This window comes from Coffea eugenioides, unplaced genomic scaffold (assembly GCF_003713205.1).
Source record: "Coffea eugenioides isolate CCC68of unplaced genomic scaffold, Ceug_1.0 ScVebR1_18;HRSCAF=85, whole genome shotgun sequence".
NCBI classification, from domain to species: domain Eukaryota; kingdom Viridiplantae; phylum Streptophyta; class Magnoliopsida; order Gentianales; family Rubiaceae; genus Coffea; species Coffea eugenioides.
The window spans coordinates 1,000,620-1,019,275 of NW_020862338.1; the positions used below are offsets into that span (position 1 = coordinate 1,000,620).

At 42.4% G+C, this 18,656-nt stretch overlaps 2 protein-coding genes across 2 annotated transcripts; one reads left to right on the top strand and one right to left on the bottom strand.

Moving 5' to 3' along the window:
- Positions 1-510: 510 nt before the first annotated feature.
- LOC113756018 lies at positions 511-2,262 on the bottom strand. Its single transcript, XM_027299844.1, has 3 exons — positions 1,681-2,262; positions 643-1,610; positions 511-550 (listed from the first exon to the last, which is right to left on the bottom strand). Exons 1-3 carry the CDS (start codon positions 2,260-2,262, stop codon positions 511-513), a joined length of 1,590 nt encoding a protein of 529 aa, XP_027155645.1.
- Positions 2,263-6,815: 4,553 nt separating this feature from the next.
- Positions 6,816-8,386, top strand: LOC113756019 (putative disease resistance protein RGA3). Its single transcript, XM_027299845.1, has 2 exons — positions 6,816-8,215; positions 8,323-8,386. Exons 1-2 carry the CDS (start codon positions 6,816-6,818, stop codon positions 8,384-8,386), a joined length of 1,464 nt encoding a protein of 487 aa, XP_027155646.1.
- Positions 8,387-18,656: the final 10,270 nt, after the last annotated feature.

Sequence of the window (18,656 nt, forward strand, 5' to 3'; positions counted from 1 at the left end):
TTAGAGTAGACCAAAATGTCGTCGATGAAAACTACCACAAATTGGTCTAAATATGGTTTGAAGACTCGATGCATCAAGTCCATAAATGCGGCTGGAGCGTTAGTCAACCCAAAGGGCATTACTGCAAACTCAAAATGCCCATACCGCGAATTAAAGGCGGTCTTAGGTATGTCCTCCATGCGTATCCTCAATTGGTAATATCCCTGCCGGAGATCTAATTTCGAATAAACAACTGCATCTCGCAGTTGATCAAACAATTTATCAATAAGGGGCAAGGGATATTTATTCTTAATAGTCAAATTATTCAGCCCCCGATAATCTATGCACATCCGTAATCCTCCGTCTTTTTTCTTGACAAATAATACCGGGGCTCCCCAAGGTGATTCGCTCTCCTGTATAAATCCCCGGTCTAACAGTTCCTGTAATTGAGTCTTTAACTCCTTAAGTTCTGCAGGAGCCATTCGGTATGGGGTTTTCGAAATTGGTTCTGCTCCGGGATGCACATCAATCTTAAATTCTATGTCCCTTTCCGGAGGTAGTGACGTTAGTTCTTCAGGGAAGAGTTCAGGAAATTCGCACACTACTGGAACATTTTCAACTTTTAACTGCTCTTGCGGAGTGTTAATCAATACTGCCAAATACCCTCGGGCCCCTTTACTTAGCAGTTTCCTAGCCTTAATCCCAGAAATAAGAGTAGCTGAGGTTAACTTTCCTCGAACATCAAGTTGGAGTGTAGGTTCACCCGGTATATGAAAATCAACTGTTTTAGCGCGGCAATCTAACTGCGCATGGTATTTGGCTAACCAGTCCATACCTAGTATGACATCATTCCCCTGAAGAGCCAATATTATCAAATCCACCAATAATTTTCGTTTCCCAATCCATACCTCGCACCCCTTATAGACCATATTGGCAAGTAAACTCTTATTAGTGACAGGGGTCTTGATTTCTAGGTCATACGGTAACTTTTCAGCATTAACATCGATATAAGCCATGAATGCAGGGTTAACAAAGGAGTGCGTGGCAACAGGGTCAATTAAAACATTCGCGGTACGCCGAAAAAGAGAAAGCGTACCTTCGATGACTGCCGAAGGGTCAGTCACCTCTTGTCGACCCATAGCATATACCCTGACTGGCACTTTAGGTCGATTTCCCCCTGCATTAGCGGGCTTGGATGCAGCTCCTGTTGACTGAGGGGTACTGGCTCGTTCTTGCTGCAGGTTGGGGCATTGAGCAATCAAGTGCTCCGAGCTACCACACTTGAAGCACTTTCGCACCGAACTCTGCTTCCAACAATTATCGGATGTGTGATTGCCTCCACAAAAGCCGCAGGTCAGCCTGGGTCCTATACTGGGTCCTCCGCGCTGCCCACCTCTCTGGGGCCCTCGCCCAGAATTTTCTCGGTCTGGGGTCCCTGCTGGCCGCGGACCTCCTGCTCCTCTACCGAACTTGGTGAGTGGTTCGTTCTTCAAGCTCTGTCCAGGGGTGTAGGTACTCGAGCTTGGTTGTTTTCGTTTACGATCATGGAAAGCTTTGACCTGAGCCCTGGCTGCCTCTATCCTCTGCGCCTTCTCTAGCGCCTGGCTAAATGTATCCACCTGGCGCGGCCGCTAACGCCTCCTGAAGTTCCACATTCAATCCCTGAATAAAGCGGCGAAGTCGTTTTTGCTCCGTAAGTACCAAATCCGGAGCAAAACGGGACAGTTTGGTGAACTGAGTCTCATACTCAGCCACACTTGACATCCCTTGGCGCAGGCGGATAAATTCATCTTCCCGCCTCTCTTGTACTATCGGTGGAAAATATTTTTCATTAAATTCCCGGGTGAAGTTAACCCAGGTCCAGGGAGTCCGCTCCCGCTCCCACTTGGCCTTGATTACAATCCACCAAGCCCGGGCAGCTCCCTCAAACTGAAAAACTGCAAAAGAAATTTTCCGCTCCTCTGCATATCCAAGTGCGGCAAAGATATCTAACATACTGTCTAACCAACCCTCGGCTAGGTCAGGATTTGGTCCACCTACAAATTTAGGAGGGGCAAACTTGTGGAACCGTTCTAGCGCACGGTCCTCTCTATCATTATTCCCCGCGTTATTCCCAGGGTTTCCAGCATGTTGACCCTGTCCCTGACCTTGTTGATTTACCATTCTCTCCAATAAATCAGCCATCCGCTGAATGGCTGTAGCTACTTGGTCGGGTTCGTTCTCATTCTCTCCCTCCGGGCCTCGTCCGCGCCCCCTACCTCTACCTCGACCACCGGTGTCCATTTAAGTTCAAAAACAAATCTATCATGGAAGCAATGTGTGTATTTAGTACTGCAGATATAAACGAAATAAAGAAATCGAAACATAACAAGAAATACAAGAAACACACAAAAGATAACCTCAAAAAGGTCATACTGTATATATACAAGTCATTTACAATGCACGCCAAAACAATATACAAGTTAACCGACATCCGGTCGGTTCAAAACCCAATACATACAAGAGCACTACGGCTCCAAAATCTGACCAAAACCTCCACATAACAAAACCCAAACGAGTAGCAGAGGAGTAAACAAAAATCCCAGAGCGGCCCTACACACCTCCCCTAGGGCCCCAGTCCCCAACCGATCCTAGGGTGTCGACCTCGTCCATCGGCTCCGGGCCGATAGCACGAGGCGATGCCTCAGCAATCATGTCTAAGAGAGCCTCGTAATCTAACATGATCCCCCGAACGCGCTCTCTCATCTGCCTCTTCATCGCTAGGAAGTGCTGCTGTGTCTCTTGAAGCTGCTGACGAAAGGCGTCAGTCCTCTCCTCCTCCTCTCTCAGGCTCTGCTCCGTCTCCCTAATGCGCATGGCCTGCCCATGGCCTACGTGTCTGGCCTCTGCTAACGAACGGCCGAAACGCTCGTTCGCCTTAGCCAGGCGACGGCGCTCGTCATCGACAGCTAGAACCACCTCATCCGGGTAGCCAAAAGTATGCCTGCACTCACATGGCCGATTCATTCGGCCAAACGGTGAGTACATCACATAGGGGCCCCCGGCCCTCCTCTGGAATCACAGCACTCGAAGGCGCAATACATGATTAACCGGGCCCCCGGTGCTCGGAGGGCGCGGTCCTGATCCGGATCCACTAGGCTCACCAGGCTCCATCCCTACAAAATTTTAAAATTATCTGGTCAGTTCGACGGCATTTCAGCCTAAAAAAGATAATTCAATCTTAAAAGAATCACGTAACCCTAATGCCTAGTACATATGTCCCAATTGCCCAAGTCCTTTAACCTAGGCGCTCTGATACCACCTGTGACGACCCCACCGTACCCAAAGGCGTACCAAAGGGCTTAGCAGGCCGTCTGCCTAGCTCGCGCCAGGACTCGAAATCAAAAATTAATAACAACTATTCACACCCAAATGGTTACTATACACATTATATACATGCTCAAAAGTTCACTATGTACATCACATACAGCAGCAAAAATGTTCTATATACAATTCAAAAGTAGAAGTCCGAACTACTGTTTCATGCCATCACTACAACTATGACCATAAGGTGGACCCTAAGATGAGTCCGAACACTTATCACTATTACTATTACACGCCTATCAACTGCCCAAAGAAAGGTATTAAACCTAACTAAACTAGTCAAACGCCCAAAAGTGGTCCCCGCGTCGACCCCTGAAAGGAAAACAAAAGGAAGGGGTAAGCTAAACGCTTAGTAAGTACGCAGGGGTAAAAGCGTAAATTTTACATAGTAGGAGCAATTAAAGTCACATAGCACCCAGTTATAAGCGAAATAATAACACATATGTAGGATATAGATTGGCTTCAAAGCCAAGAAGTTTGTCATGATTGACCACCTGCCGACACTCCGTCGACCGCAAATTATGGTCCGTAGAGCTCCACTTGTCAACCCGCCATCCACCTTAGCACCCACACTGGCCAGTCACCCACACACACATAATAGCTCGAGCAAAGTTGGTTCATGCACGCAGGTTCACATATTTGGTTCACAAACCAATTCACATATTTAATTAACCTAATGATCTCAAGTCTAAGTTAGACTAGCTCCGACCACGCCCCTGCCGGCTCGATTAGTCCAACTAGGTTCTGAGATCGGGCCCCATACATATCACATGTCACACATATCACAAATGTCACCCCGAGCTACAAGCTCTAGGGGTTTAGTCCCAACAGCATGTCATTGGCACAAATCAAGCACAAGTACAGGTACATTTTAGGGTTTAGGTCGAGTGTGATAAAGTACACGCTCGCCTAAAGTCCCTTTCATTTAAAGCATAACACATAAGGGCGTTGACTTAGACACATAGCCCTAGATACTTACAAAAATACAAAACGAGTAAGATAAGGAACTAGACGTCGTGGGGTCCGCTAGTGGGTCCCAGTTGCTCCGTCAAGCCCACCGCTGTCTGCAATAGTAAATTGTATCACATTAGGCTAAAAACGGCTAAAACGGCTAACATATAGCAGATTACAAGCAAAACGGCTAAAACGGCACGCGCGCGCGTAGAAACGACCCAACGGAAACGGAAACGGAAACGGTTGGCGACAACGGAAACGGCCGTTTGTGAGAAAAGGCAGATTTGATACTTGTTCCCATTTTGCTTATAAGTTGAGCTACGAATATCGGATTAAGGCGTATGAGACGCCATTTCGAAGCTTAAAGAATGAACAACAATTGTTACGAAGACATTCAGAACTGAAACTGGAAGCTTTCGTCCCAAAAGAACCAAACAAAGTCACCCACGGAATCTGACCCATGCACAAATGGTCAGTTTTGAGGTGCAAACTGTTTTCTATGCTACACATGGCCAAATGAGTTGAAAATTGGCAGTTAGATAGCTCATTCCAAATGGAACAACTTTCATGAAGGCCGGCAACCCAAATTCTGAACGGAAACTGGTCATCAAGACCAAAACAGATTTGACCAGAATATGGTCATTTTCTCGGACAAGCCAAATTTGAACGGCTATAGCTCAGGCTACACAACTCCGTTTGAGGCGTACTTTATACCGTTTCGACGCTGAAACTAAGAGTTACATTTCTTATGAAGGCGACAAGACCCAATTCGCATGGCATCTAGACGAACCAGATACGGTCAGAATGCCTACCAGAATTGAATTGGAATCAGAGAGTTGTGCACAGTAGACTTGCACTAACCATATCCCAGGCCACATGAATCGGATGGGTCTGAAACTTTGCAGGTCTACATAAAACTTCTAGGGCTACAAGTTTTGTGTTTTGGTCACAAGCTCAAACAGCTTGTAACTTGGTCAAAATTCGAAGGCAAAGGTTCAGTTCTAAACTGTCCTGTTTGGCTATTTCGCAAGAATAACGCGCGCAATCGCGTGGGACGAATTCGCATAAAATATGTAAGCTTCTAAGGCAATTTTATTCCATTCTAACACATACACCACACTCTCTCACTGCCCTACCAAGACTCCCGAAATGCCTTCACACGAACAGCCCCTAACCCCCACTCCAAACCAACCAAATTAACATCTCACACAACCCATTTGCAAGCCAATAATATCAATCAAACATGAACCAACACCAAACCACAACAACTCTAATTTCTTTTCCTCTTGGCCGGTTATCATGCAATCAAATTTAAGCCATGAAACTTCTCCATAATCAAGCCAATAACCAAACTCAACCACCAAGATAATCAAAGCCACAAGAAACCCTAAGTTCCATAGCCATGGCCAAAACCTAAAGGTGCATATTTCTTTCAAAGTAAACCATGAAATTTCATATACAACCACCAAGAATCATCTCCAATACATTAACCAAGACAATAACATCAAGTCACAACAAATTCAAAGGCTACAAGCCTTAATCATCCAAGAGGGTTTCATAAGAGGTTCTTACCTTGAACAAGGAAGAAGGATAAGGCCAAGACAACCTCTACCAAGCCTCAAGTAGAGCTAGCAAGCCTCAAACTTCAAGATGGAAGCTTCAAATGCAAGGAGGAAGCAAGAAACAAGTCACGGTTCTTCTTCTTCTTCTTTTTCTCTTCACGGTTCTCTTCCCTTTTCTCTCTCTCTCTCACGGTTCTTTTCCCCTTTTCTTTCCTTTGTTGTTTTAACTCTAAGACTTATGCTTCTATGGTCTCTTATGTCTTAAGATTATAAGACATCACAACTTCCAACACTATAGATATTTTGAAGTCTTGGCCAATCACAAGAAAGTATACTAATTGCCTTTAAGTCCTTGCTTCCATGATTTCTTACTTTCTCAATTCTTACCCAACTAACTTTCCTTTTCTTTCAAATTACTCCATAGAGCATATAATTAACCTAGGCTAAAACTCCTAATCACACTTAGCAATTGCACTAATCACCCTTAAACCTTACTTACCTATTCCATACCAATCTTTATCACACTTAAAATCCAACAAGTAAACACTTCCATGTCACACCTAAAATTAGGGTATAATTCCAACTTAATCATTCTAATTCACCACTTAACTAGAGTTTTTCCTTGATTAGGGTTTTCTACCCTTTTAAACCCACTTAACCCTGTATAATACTATACGAAAACATACATACACCTATCTAATACACATCCAAACATTCAATTGCCTTAGAATTGACTAACCAGGGTTTCGCTTAAAAATTTTCAATTTTTGCACAATTAGGGTTTCTCAAGTTCCCAAATAGGGATTTTCGCATTATTCGGAATAAAATTACTCTAAAATTCATTATTTTCACATAAAAATCATATTTTAGGACAACCGGGTCTCACACAAGTATCTTGATATTCTCGTGAGGACATCATTTTTGGAGAATGCTGAGCAGGACGAGGTTGACAGGAGAATGTTCGACAGGAGAAAATCCTACAAGATGCATGATCGTTTGCATGAACTTGCTTCGTCCTTATCAAAGGATCAATGGTCGATTATGCTAGGAACCGACATTGAAGCCAATGATCTCAAGTTGGCTGCACATATGACCCTGATTAGTTGCAAAGCAGAAATTTTGAAATCCTTGAGAGGAAAGGAAAAGCTTAGAACACTTCGTTTGTTGAACAGTGGAGTTCTTGGAGAAACGCTGGCATGCACTATTTCTCTTCGTGTCTTAATTGTGGTCGATTGGCATGTTGATGAACTGCCGGATTCGGTGAGCAAATTAAAACTTCTACACTATCTTGACATCTCGAAGACCAAGATTCTAAAACTTCCAGATTCAATTTCAGAACTATACAATCTGCAAACCTTGAAACTCTATGATCTGATAGAGTTGCCAAAGAATTTTGAGAATCTGGTTAGTTTGAGACACCTTTATATTGAGATGTTCCAGGACTTCAATAAACTCAGTGATTTGCCTCCTCAATTTCGAAAGATAATCAACCCTTCTTCTTTTAAACCATGCTTTAAAGCATATCTACACAGCAAGTGTCCGATTGAGAAGTTAGACACGTTATTGGAGCGTCCAGATTTGTGTTATCGTCTCAGCATTTACTGCCTCGAGAATGTGAATAGCTATGAGGAGGCCACCAAAGCAAAGCTATCAATTATGTCAACAATAGAATGTTTAAGGTTCCATTGGAATGCAAGGAGGGAAAATGAATATAATGAGGAAGTTTTGGAAGGTCTTCAACCTAACCCAAACATAAAATATCTGGCAATCGAAAATTACAAAGGTTCAGCATTTCCTCTCTGGATGGAGAATACGAGTCAGCCACTGATACTTCACCATCTTGTGAGGATGGAGTTGGAGGACTGCAGCTGTTGTGAACAAGTTCCGCCACTGGGTCACCTTCCCTGTCTCAAAATTGTAAAGATGCAAGGGATGGTCAATGTTAAAAGCATTGGGGCTGAATTCTATGGTTTTACAAATGTTCATGATCAATGCAGCACCAGTAGCAGTGCAAGTCGAGTTTTTCCTCAATTAAGAGAACTCACACTATGGGAAATGACAAGTCTAGAGGAGTGGTCGAATCATTCTTCAAGTGTCTGTCCTCTTCTGGAGAAATTTGAAGTTGAGCAATGCCCCAAACTGAAATGTCTCCCAAATGTAATGACTACCAGTCATAGGCTGAGAAGGCTAGAGGTTGCCATGTGTGACAGTTTGGGATGCCTACCAGAAGGAGTTGGAGGACTTGAGTCACTCAAGGATTTGGATATACACGGCCTGCCATCTCTGTCTCAGCTGTCTATTGGATGTTTTGACAACCTCAAGACTTTGACAATAGGTGGCTTCTCCGATGCTCCAGAGTTTGGCTGCAACGGCCAACCCGCTGTTGGATTTCGAACCTCTCTACATTTGAAAGGAGGGGACGGAAATGTCGCATCATTGCCTGAGCAACTCCAATATCTCTCAGCTTTGAGGTTTTTGATGATATCGGGTTATGGTGGGCTGGAGACTCTCCCAGAGTGGATTTCTAAGTTACAGTCCCTTCAGACTCTGAAGCTTGAGTTCTGTTGGAAGCTTGTGCATTTCCCAGCTTCACAAAAAATGCAACAACTCAAGAAATTAGATGAGGTTGATATCTGTTATTGCCCCCTTCTGGAGGCGAGGTGCACCAAGGGAAGCCGCTCAGAATTGTACAAGATCTCCCACATTCCTAGAATTATGATAAATTCTGAAGAAATCAAATTTCGCCCGCGAAATAAGAATAAAAATGTAAGCTGCTTTTATCCAGTACATCTTCTCTATTATAACTTACTGAAAAGACCCCAAAATTCACTTGCTTGTCCCCTATTCCTTCCCTGTTTTTATTGGTTTTTTCCTTTTTTCGAGTTTCGGTTTCACCAGGTGGTCCCAAAAAAAAAAGAAAAGTGTTTTTTTTTAATAAAACATTTATCCCCTATCTTAATTATCAGTAGAATACTATCTATAGTATTAATCTTATTTTGGTGATAGGCTACGGAGTGTGGGATAAGGAAGTTATGTGTCTAAACAACCACAAATCAAGAATAAATTTCCTACATTTTGTTTTCAGACAACCAACACACAAACTCGGAGAAATAAAGAGAAAGATATTGAGGAATTTGGGAACCAAGAAAGGAATGAGGGAGAAGGGGAGCAACAAGGGAGAAGTGCAGCATCCTCTTCCCCACAACCGGATCAAGGAATAAATATCCATGGTGAGTATTTGAAGTTTTGATAAGAAAATCTGCATGAAATGATCTTAGTTATCATCTTCTTTTCTTCTGATGAAGTGCATCAAGCATTAGATGAAAATCAGTGAACAAGGATCCATGTAATAGTCGAGTTATTCTCTCAAATCTAGCTTCTTTGATTCGACCCTTTCTTTAAATCTCCAGCAGTAGAACTTCTTTACACATTAAATCCTTTTTTTTTTTGGTTGGGCCTTTACACATTAAGTCCTGTGCAGAAAGGGTGAGAAAGTGTGATAGGTTGCAATTTGATAGTTAATTTTATTATTAATTTTCCCTATTACTTAACCCAATGTGAATTAATTATTAGATTCTACTCACTTTTCGTAATTTACATTTATTTCAGGGAGTAGAACAAAAATATCACAATAAAGGCCAATTTGACAGTTATCGAGAAAGAGTTCACATAGCAGGCAATCGAGGGCATTTCTGAAATAAGGAGATACAAGTCCTTTTTGGTAATTCGCAGATGGCAGCATTAAAAGGGAGAACGCAGGGCTGAAGTGGGGAGTCTTCTTCTTCCCCTTGGGGGAGCCGCCGCACAAGGCAGAGCTTCTCAAAAGAGGACATTAGATAGGAATAGAGAAAAACAATGGCGGACAACTCTTTAGCTTAGTCTTTTGACTTTTCCTTGTGGGCTCCATGTAGCTTTTCCTTTTCCTTCTCGTATGATTGGACAAGTAGAAACCATAGAATCAATTGCTGTAGCTTAGCTATCTTTTCTTGCATTGGAACCGAATTGAATTTCCCCAATTTCAAGGGACAATGGTTGCAGCTCTCTTTACAATTTTGCGTGGGATTTGTTCACCGAAAATGAACTAATTCCCTTTGTCTAGTCAAGAACAACGGAGGACTTGGTTCTACTAAATTTGTGAGATCGAATTAGTTTTTATTTATTTCCATTATTTACTGGTATTTGTCTATCTTCTGCTTTATGTTCATATGGTTGTTTTGTTATTCGATTATCCAGGGCCCGGATTCTAGATTAATTCAATAACCTGAAGCCAATTAGGGTAGTTAAACCCGTAATTGTTTAATTATTCTAAACTGGTGGTAACTGGCATGATTGGGTTTGTGTCAGGGAGATAGACAGGCTAACTTAAAGAGACCCTCGTAGCGTGTTGATTGGTTAGAATTAGGCTCTTCTAATTATTCATGCAATTAGGGAATTAAACTTCTATGGTCGTACCTAGGGTTGTTTCCTGATTAGAGAAATAGTCAACGGTCGTACCTTGGCTATCGACAAATTGAGGAAGAGTTGGTTGTTTATTGCATGTATGACAACTATAACTAATTTATCAGATAGTAACTGGAATAATCCTTGCATCTGTGATCGAATTAAGTGAACCATCTCCGAAGTTGTCTCTTGGCTAGAGTTCGTCCATTATTATTTTTATTGTGATAATTAGTTATTTGAGTTGTAGTTATTTTATTTTATTTATTCCAAGTAATTTAGTTACTCTCATTTTCCAAAACCCCCCATACTTTGGACTCTAAAAGAAACGAATTATCCCCAGTCCCTGTGGATTCGACCCTACTCACCGCTATATACAAAATCTGTATTTTTCTAGAGTAGGTATTTATTATTGCACAGGTTCGGCACCTGTCAATTTTTGGCGCCGTTGCCGGGGACTGGCGCTAGTTATTTGTTTCTTTTTAAGTTCATCTTGTTTTCATTTTTTTTTATATAGTTTATGGCTGCTAGCATTCCATATTTTGATGATAGACCGGACTTTGTTCCTGAATGGGGTTATGAGACTCATGTTTTTCCTAATGATCAATGGGCTGTTGCAAATTGTGGAACTTATTTTGACTCAGGTTATTCAACTGACACATGCCCCGCATTTCAAGACAATCTAAGTGCTCCAATTGATACTTTCGGAGATTTTCCACCCCAATATCAAATGCAGTATGACCCTTATTCAAACGGGTATGATCAAGGATGGTGGGATAATTCCAGTTTTGATTATGCAACCGGGCCAATGGATTTTCAACAGCAAGAGTCTCAACAACCATCGTCCCTGTCAGGGTATCAGCAGCAATACCAACCCCGACCACCTCCGCCCCCTCAATCTGGTTCATCTACGGAGGAGTTGCTGAAACAAATGATGACAATCATGGCGCAAAATCAGAAAAGGACGGAGGCAGTTATTATGCAAAATCAGCAAAAGACGGACTCCGAAATGCAGGACATAAGGAATCAGATAGGTCAATTGGCCACCAGAATGAACCGTTTGGAGTCCCAGAACCAAGGGAAGCTGCCATCTCAACCGGAGTTGAATCCGAAGAACGTGAGCGCAATGATCCTAAGGAGTGGGAAAGAAATTCAAGGGCCTGAGCCTGTGATCCCTATGGACAAGGATGACGAGCTGCAAGATTTTCAAGAAGAGAGATGTACAGATGCAGTTGAAAAAGAAGCTGAAAATGAAAAAATGAAACCCCAACCGCAACCCATTCAAGTGAAAGAATCCAGTGAAGAATCATCAAATGTGGTGACACCACCTCCATTCCCTAACCCGCATTTTCTTAACTCTTACTCCGTGATTTCTGTTAATGAGATTGATTTTGTTATACCGGAAGTTCTTGAGTCTCATGGCAGGAATGAGTTAAGAGTAGCTATGGTCAAATATCTTGAACCGTCGAAGGCTCTTGATGGAGGAGTGGATGAAGAATTGCGATCAATGCTTGATTACTTGGCGCCATCAACTAGTTCATGGAAGACCGTAGCTCGTGTGCTCAAAGATTACTCCATCTATGAGGGTTATCAGGACTATATAGAGGATGAAGCATTAAGACGAGCTACAAGATTTTATCCGCCATGAGCAAAACGTGATAATGTCTAGCCAAAGACATTAAAGAAAGGCGCTCATTGGGAGGCAACCCAATTTCTTTTAGTTGTTTGTTTGATTTTATTTGTTAGTTTAAATCTGTCTTCCTTGAATTTGACTGATTTTGGGTGTTAATTTTCGTTTTTGCTGATTTATAGGTGCCCTTCAGTCATGACGCGCCCGCGTGGTGATGTGCAGGATGCTCACGATCAGAAATTTCTGAAACTTCTGGGAGCTCTCTTGCCCACATGACGCGCCCGCGTGGTGATGTGCAGGAAGCTCACGACCAGAAACTTCTGGGAGCTCTCTTGCTCTCTTGACGTGCCCGCGTCACGTTCGCGGGAAAGGTAAGTATTCAAAGAAACTCAAGAACGATTATTGATTTCCTGTTAATCACTACTTTTGAATTTCAAAAATAAATTTTGTCAATAATAAAATAAAAAAAAAGAGATGATATATGAAAAAAAAAGAGGGGGAGTCTTTCCCTGGAAAAAAATCTAAAATGAAAAAATGAAAAAAGCAAAAAAAAAAAAAATCCCTTTTTCACCGAAGCTCAGTTTTCCACAAAAAAAAAAAAAAAAATTTTCTTTTTCCTTCTTTTTCTTTTCTTTCTTTCTTCTTTCTTTCTCTTTTCTTTCTTTCTTCTCCTCTGTTTTGCTCTGTCCGCCGCCCGTACCAACTGCCATCTCCAACTCCACCGCGCGCCACCTTCTTCCTCGACCAGACCGCGCGCCGCCATTCGTCCTTGGCCGCGCCAAAGCCGCGGCCGCCGTTGACTGCCACCAGGGATCCACAGCAGCCCGCCACCCTGCTCTCTGCGCACGCCGACCGAGCAGCCGCGCCACCACCCACGGACGTCCTTCCCACCATCTCCGCTCACACCGCGAGCTCTCTCCCTCTCTCTTCCACCCACGGCCATCAGCCGCATCCCAGATCTCCATCGCCGCTGCCGCTGCTGAAGCTCCATCGCCGCCGCCGCTGCCCAGTCAGCGTCCGCCATCAAAATCGCAGCCGCCGCTACCTCTCTGAAGCCGCGCTACCCAAGCGCCACAGCCCAGCTCCTGTACGCCGACCACCGGCAGCCGCGCGACCCAAGACCGCCGCCGCGATCGCTGCCAGACAGCCCTCCTGCGCAAGGCGACCCAACCAGCGGCGAGCACTGCACTTGTGTGAAGCTTTGACCCTTTTGCCTTGTCCGCCGACTGCCAAGATATTTGCGGAGGTATTTGGAGCTTGCTCCCCAATTTCTCCTAAATTGATTACTGCTATCTGGGTTCGTCAAGAGTTGGCATTTTGGCCGTGTGCGATGTCCACCAGTGGTACTGGTTGGAGTATTTTCACTTGAATTTATTACTTCTTTTGGGTTGGGTGCAATTGTGCATTAACTGGCCACCTGGAGCGATTTGTTGCGATTGAGGTTTCATTGATTTTGGCCTACGTTTTTACCCCCAGTGGTACTGGAGGGAATAGTTTCAATTGAATTTGTTTACCCCTAGTTGTTTGGCGGAGTTCTTATTGACAACTTTCTGGGCTGTTATCATTGAAATTGCTAATTTTTGGGTGAGCTGAAATACTGTGATTGCTTGTTGAGTTGGGGGAGTTTCTATGACACTTGCTTGGCTTATTCATGTTGAGTGTATTTAATTGAATTTTCTACTGTGATTTCGGTTGAGTTATCACTGAATTGCCTGTTGACTTGGGAAACCTGTGCCACTTGCTTTGCTTGTCAAGGTGGGTACATCCAGTTGAATTGTTGGGCTGCGTTAATTCTGCATTTGAGTAAATTAGGACCACTACTGATTATTGATTGCAATCGCTGCTTTGTTGGGACATTTGTATAGACCTTGGGTGCCTCACATGTACATTTTGTTGATTGGGTTTGCCATTTAAATTGCTTCATTATCTGTGGGGTGCACCAATGGTACTGGTTGGGGTATTTTGACTAGATTTGGTAATTCCATCTGATTGGCTGTCTAATTGACAGCCAAGAACTTGTGACTGAATTGTTATTGTCAAATACCTAAACTCTCAATGTTGAAATTTCTGATTCTGAGTTAAGGCATTAACTGGCCAACTGGAGCTATTTTTTTTGAGATTTTGGGAGGACAGAGTTTTGCATTTACTGGTTGAATGGAGTATGATGTCTCAGAACTTGGGCGCGTACTTCCACCACATTGGTTTCCTCCACCGTCCCCGCCTACCTCTTGGCCACTCAAAGAGGGAAGTTTCGTTGTCCTCTTTACTTTAATTGCTTTAATTCCTCCATTGAGGACAATGTAGGATTTAGGTGTGGGGGGAGCAGTTATGGTGCTAGTATCTTTCGTTCATTTTCATTTTCTTATTTTTAGTGATTGGCTCGTAAGTGCATGCCAAAATTTGATGTTGGATTGTTGCCTCTATTTTTACTTTTGTCAAGTTTTAATAATAAAAGGGTGTCAAGTTAATGTGGTTGAATCCAAAAACATCTCTTTGGTGAATATCAATGATTGTTTTACTCTTATAATTTTTGGTTAACTTTCCTAGGCATAGGGAATGATTATTGGCATTTTCATGTGAATTGGTCCGGTTATTAACCTTAGTTCTCCATATGTAAAATTGAGGCTAGCGGCTGCAAATTTTCTTTAGATTTTTGTGTTATTTTGAATTTTTGGTTTTATTTGGCTGTGAGTAAGAGTTGACTGTACTCCGCTAGTATTTACTACCGAGTAACCGGGGATCTTCACCAAAAGTGTCGATTCTCGCGTCAAAAGGTAATAATTCCTATGAGTACGTGGTCACGTGGCGATAGTAGCTGAGTAACCGGGCTCCTTCATCTGGCCAATGTTGGAGTTCGCGTCAAAAGGCTCTAATGGCTAGCGACTAAGTCTTTTGTTACTATTGAAAAGAAGAATCAAAAAAAAAAAAAAAAAGGAAAAAAAAAAAGGAGAAAAGTAGGAAAATGTGAAAAAAGTGAAGGTTGTGTTAGTGTGTAATAAAAGTCAGCTTGCCGAATTATGGATTGAATGTTGAGATTTTGGTTAATAGTTGGACCATTTGCTGATGAATGTTATGCGTTATTCCTTTTTCTTAGATTAGTTAACATGAAATTAGAGGAGTTTGTGGTTTAGAAGCTAACCGGAGTGATGTTTCTTGGACTTGACCATTGGTGCTTGATTATTATTTTTCTTGGTATCTTGGCAATTTGTTGGATAGAGCAATAGCCACTATCAAATATTGGTGCTTGTTTACTTTTCTTATGCTTGAGGACAAGCATGGTTTAGGTGTGGGGGAAATTGATAGGTTGCAATTTGATAGTTAATTTTATTATTAATTTTCCCTATTACTTAACCCAATGTGAATTAATTATTAGATTCTACTCACTTTTCGTAATTTACATTTATTTCAGGGAGTAGAACAAAAATATCACAATAAAGGCCAATTTGACAGTTATCGAGAAAGAGTTCACATAGCAGGCAATCGAGGGCATTTCTGAAATAAGGAGATACAAGTCCTTTTTGGTAATTCGCAGATGGCAGCATTAAAAGGGAGAACGCAGGGCTGAAGTGGGGAGTCTTCTTCTTCCCCTTGGGGGAGCCGCCGCACAAGGCAGAGCTTCTCAAAAGAGGACATTAGATAGGAATAGAGAAAAACAATGGCGGACAACTCTTTAGCTTAGTCTTTTGACTTTTCCTTGTGGGCTCCATGTAGCTTTTCCTTTTCCTTCTCGTATGATTGGACAAGTAGAAACCATAGAATCAATTGCTGTAGCTTAGCTATCTTTTCTTGCATTGGAACCGAATTGAATTTCCCCAATTTCAAGGGACAATGGTTGCAGCTCTCTTTACAATTTTGCGTGGGATTTGTTCACCGAAAATGAACTAATTCCCTTTGTCTAGTCAAGAACAACGGAGGACTTGGTTCTACTAAATTTGTGAGATCGAATTAGTTTTTATTTATTTCCATTATTTACTGGTATTTGTCTATCTTCTGCTTTATGTTCATATGGTTGTTTTGTTATTCGATTATCCAGGGCCCGGATTCTAGATTAATTCAATAACCTGAAGCCAATTAGGGTAGTTAAACCCGTAATTGTTTAATTATTCTAAACTGGTGGTAACTGGCATGATTGGGTTTGTGTCAGGGAGATAGACAGGCTAACTTAAAGAGACCCTCGTAGCGTGTTGATTGGTTAGAATTAGGCTCTTCTAATTATTCATGCAATTAGGGAATTAAACTTCTATGGTCGTACCTAGGGTTGTTTCCTGATTAGAGAAATAGTCAACGGTCGTACCTTGGCTATCGACAAATTGAGGAAGAGTTGGTTGTTTATTGCATGTATGACAACTATAACTAATTTATCAGATAGTAACTGGAATAATCCTTGCATCTGTGATCGAATTAAGTGAACCATCTCCGAAGTTGTCTCTTGGCTAGAGTTCGTCCATTATTATTTTTATTGTGATAATTAGTTATTTGAGTTGTAGTTATTTTATTTTATTTATTCCAAGTAATTTAGTTACTCTCATTTTCCAAAACCCCCCATACTTTGGACTCTAAAAGAAACGAATTATCCCCAGTCCCTGTGGATTCGACCCTACTCACCGCTATATACAAAATCTGTATTTTTCTAGAGTAGGTATTTATTATTGCACAGGTTCGGCACCTGTCAATTTTTGGCGCCGTTGCCGGGGACTGGCGCTAGTTATTTGTTTCTTTTTAAGTTCATCTTGTTTTCATTTTTTTTTATATAGTTTATGGCTGCTAGCATTCCATATTTTGATGATAGACCGGACTTTGTTCCTGAATGGGGTTATGAGACTCATGTTTTTCCTAATGATCAATGGGCTGTTGCAAATTGTGGAACTTATTTTGACTCAGGTTATTCAACTGACACATGCCCCGCATTTCAAGACAATCTAAGTGCTCCAATTGATACTTTCGGAGATTTTCCACCCCAATATCAAATGCAGTATGACCCTTATTCAAACGGGTATGATCAAGGATGGTGGGATAATTCCAGTTTTGATTATGCAACCGGGCCAATGGATTTTCAACAGCAAGAGTCTCAACAACCATCGTCCCTGTCAGGGTATCAGCAGCAATACCAACCCCGACCACCTCCGCCCCCTCAATCTGGTTCATCTACGGAGGAGTTGCTGAAACAAATGATGACAATCATGGCGCAAAATCAGAAAAGGACGGAGGCAGTTATTATGCAAAATCAGCAAAAGACGGACTCCGAAATGCAGGACATAAGGAATCAGATAGGTCAATTGGCCACCAGAATGAACCGTTTGGAGTCCCAGAACCAAGGGAAGCTGCCATCTCAACCGGAGTTGAATCCGAAGAACGTGAGCGCAATGATCCTAAGGAGTGGGAAAGAAATTCAAGGGCCTGAGCCTGTGATCCCTATGGACAAGGATGACGAGCTGCAAGATTTTCAAGAAGAGAGATGTACAGATGCAGTTGAAAAAGAAGCTGAAAATGAAAAAATGAAACCCCAACCGCAACCCATTCAAGTGAAAGAATCCAGTGAAGAATCATCAAATGTGGTGACACCACCTCCATTCCCTAACCCGCATTTTCTTAACTCTTACTCCGTGATTTCTGTTAATGAGATTGATTTTGTTATACCGGAAGTTCTTGAGTCTCATGGCAGGAATGAGTTAAGAGTAGCTATGGTCAAATATCTTGAACCGTCGAAGGCTCTTGATGGAGGAGTGGATGAAGAATTGCGATCAATGCTTGATTACTTGGCGCCATCAACTAGTTCATGGAAGACCGTAGCTCGTGTGCTCAAAGATTACTCCATCTATGAGGGTTATCAGGACTATATAGAGGATGAAGCATTAAGACGAGCTACAAGATTTTATCCGCCATGAGCAAAACGTGATAATGTCTAGCCAAAGACATTAAAGAAAGGCGCTCATTGGGAGGCAACCCAATTTCTTTTAGTTGTTTGTTTGATTTTATTTGTTAGTTTAAATCTGTCTTCCTTGAATTTGACTGATTTTGGGTGTTAATTTTCGTTTTTGCTGATTTATAGGTGCCCTTCAGTCATGACGCGCCCGCGTGGTGATGTGCAGGATGCTCACGATCAGAAATTTCTGAAACTTCTGGGAGCTCTCTTGCCCACATGACGCGCCCGCGTGGTGATGTGCAGGAAGCTCACGACCAGAAACTTCTGGGAGCTCTCTTGCTCTCTTGACGTGCCCGCGTCACGTTCGCGGGAAAGGTAAGTATTCAAAGAAACTCAAGAACGATTATTGATTTCCTGTTAATCACTACTTTTGAATTTCAAAAATAAATTTCGTCAATAATAAAAAAAAAAAAAGAGATGATATATGAAAAAAAAGAGGGGGAGTCTTTCCCTGGAAAAAAAATCTAAAATGAAAAAAAATGAAAAAGCAAAAAAAAAAAATCCCCTTTTTCACCGAAGCTCAGTTTTCCACAAAAAAAAAAAAAAAAATTTTCTTTTTCCTTCTTTTTCTTTTCTTTCTTTCTTCTTTCTTTCTCTTTTCTTTCTTTCTTCTCCTCTGTTTTGCTCTGTCCGCCGCCCGTACCAACTGCCATCTCCAACTCCACCGCGCGCCACCTTCTTCCTCGACCAGACCGCGCGCCGCCATTCGTCCTTGGCCGCGCCAAAGCCGCGGCCGCCGTTGACTGCCACCAGGGATCCACAGCAGCCCGCCACCCTGCTCTCTGCGCACGCCGACCGAGCAGCCGCG

Excerpts from the sequence above, each read along its gene's own strand:
- LOC113756018 (XM_027299844.1), bottom strand. The coding sequence starts at position 2,262 with ATGGACACCGGTGGTCGAGGTAGAGGTAGGGGGCGCGGACGAGGCCCG. Across the intron at positions 1,611-1,680 it reads CCCGTTTTGCTCCGGATTTG|CGGCCGCGCCAGGTGGATAC; the intron begins GTACTTACGGAG and ends AGGAGGCGTTAG. Across the intron at positions 551-642 it reads CTAAGTAAAGGGGCCCGAGG|AACTAACGTCACTACCTCCG; the intron begins GTATTTGGCAGT and ends TCTTCCCTGAAG.
- LOC113756019 (XM_027299845.1), top strand. The coding sequence starts at position 6,816 with ATGTTCGACAGGAGAAAATCCTACAAGATGCATGATCGTTTGCATGAA. Across the intron at positions 8,216-8,322 it reads GGCTTCTCCGATGCTCCAGA|CTTTGAGGTTTTTGATGATA; the intron begins GTTTGGCTGCAA and ends AATATCTCTCAG.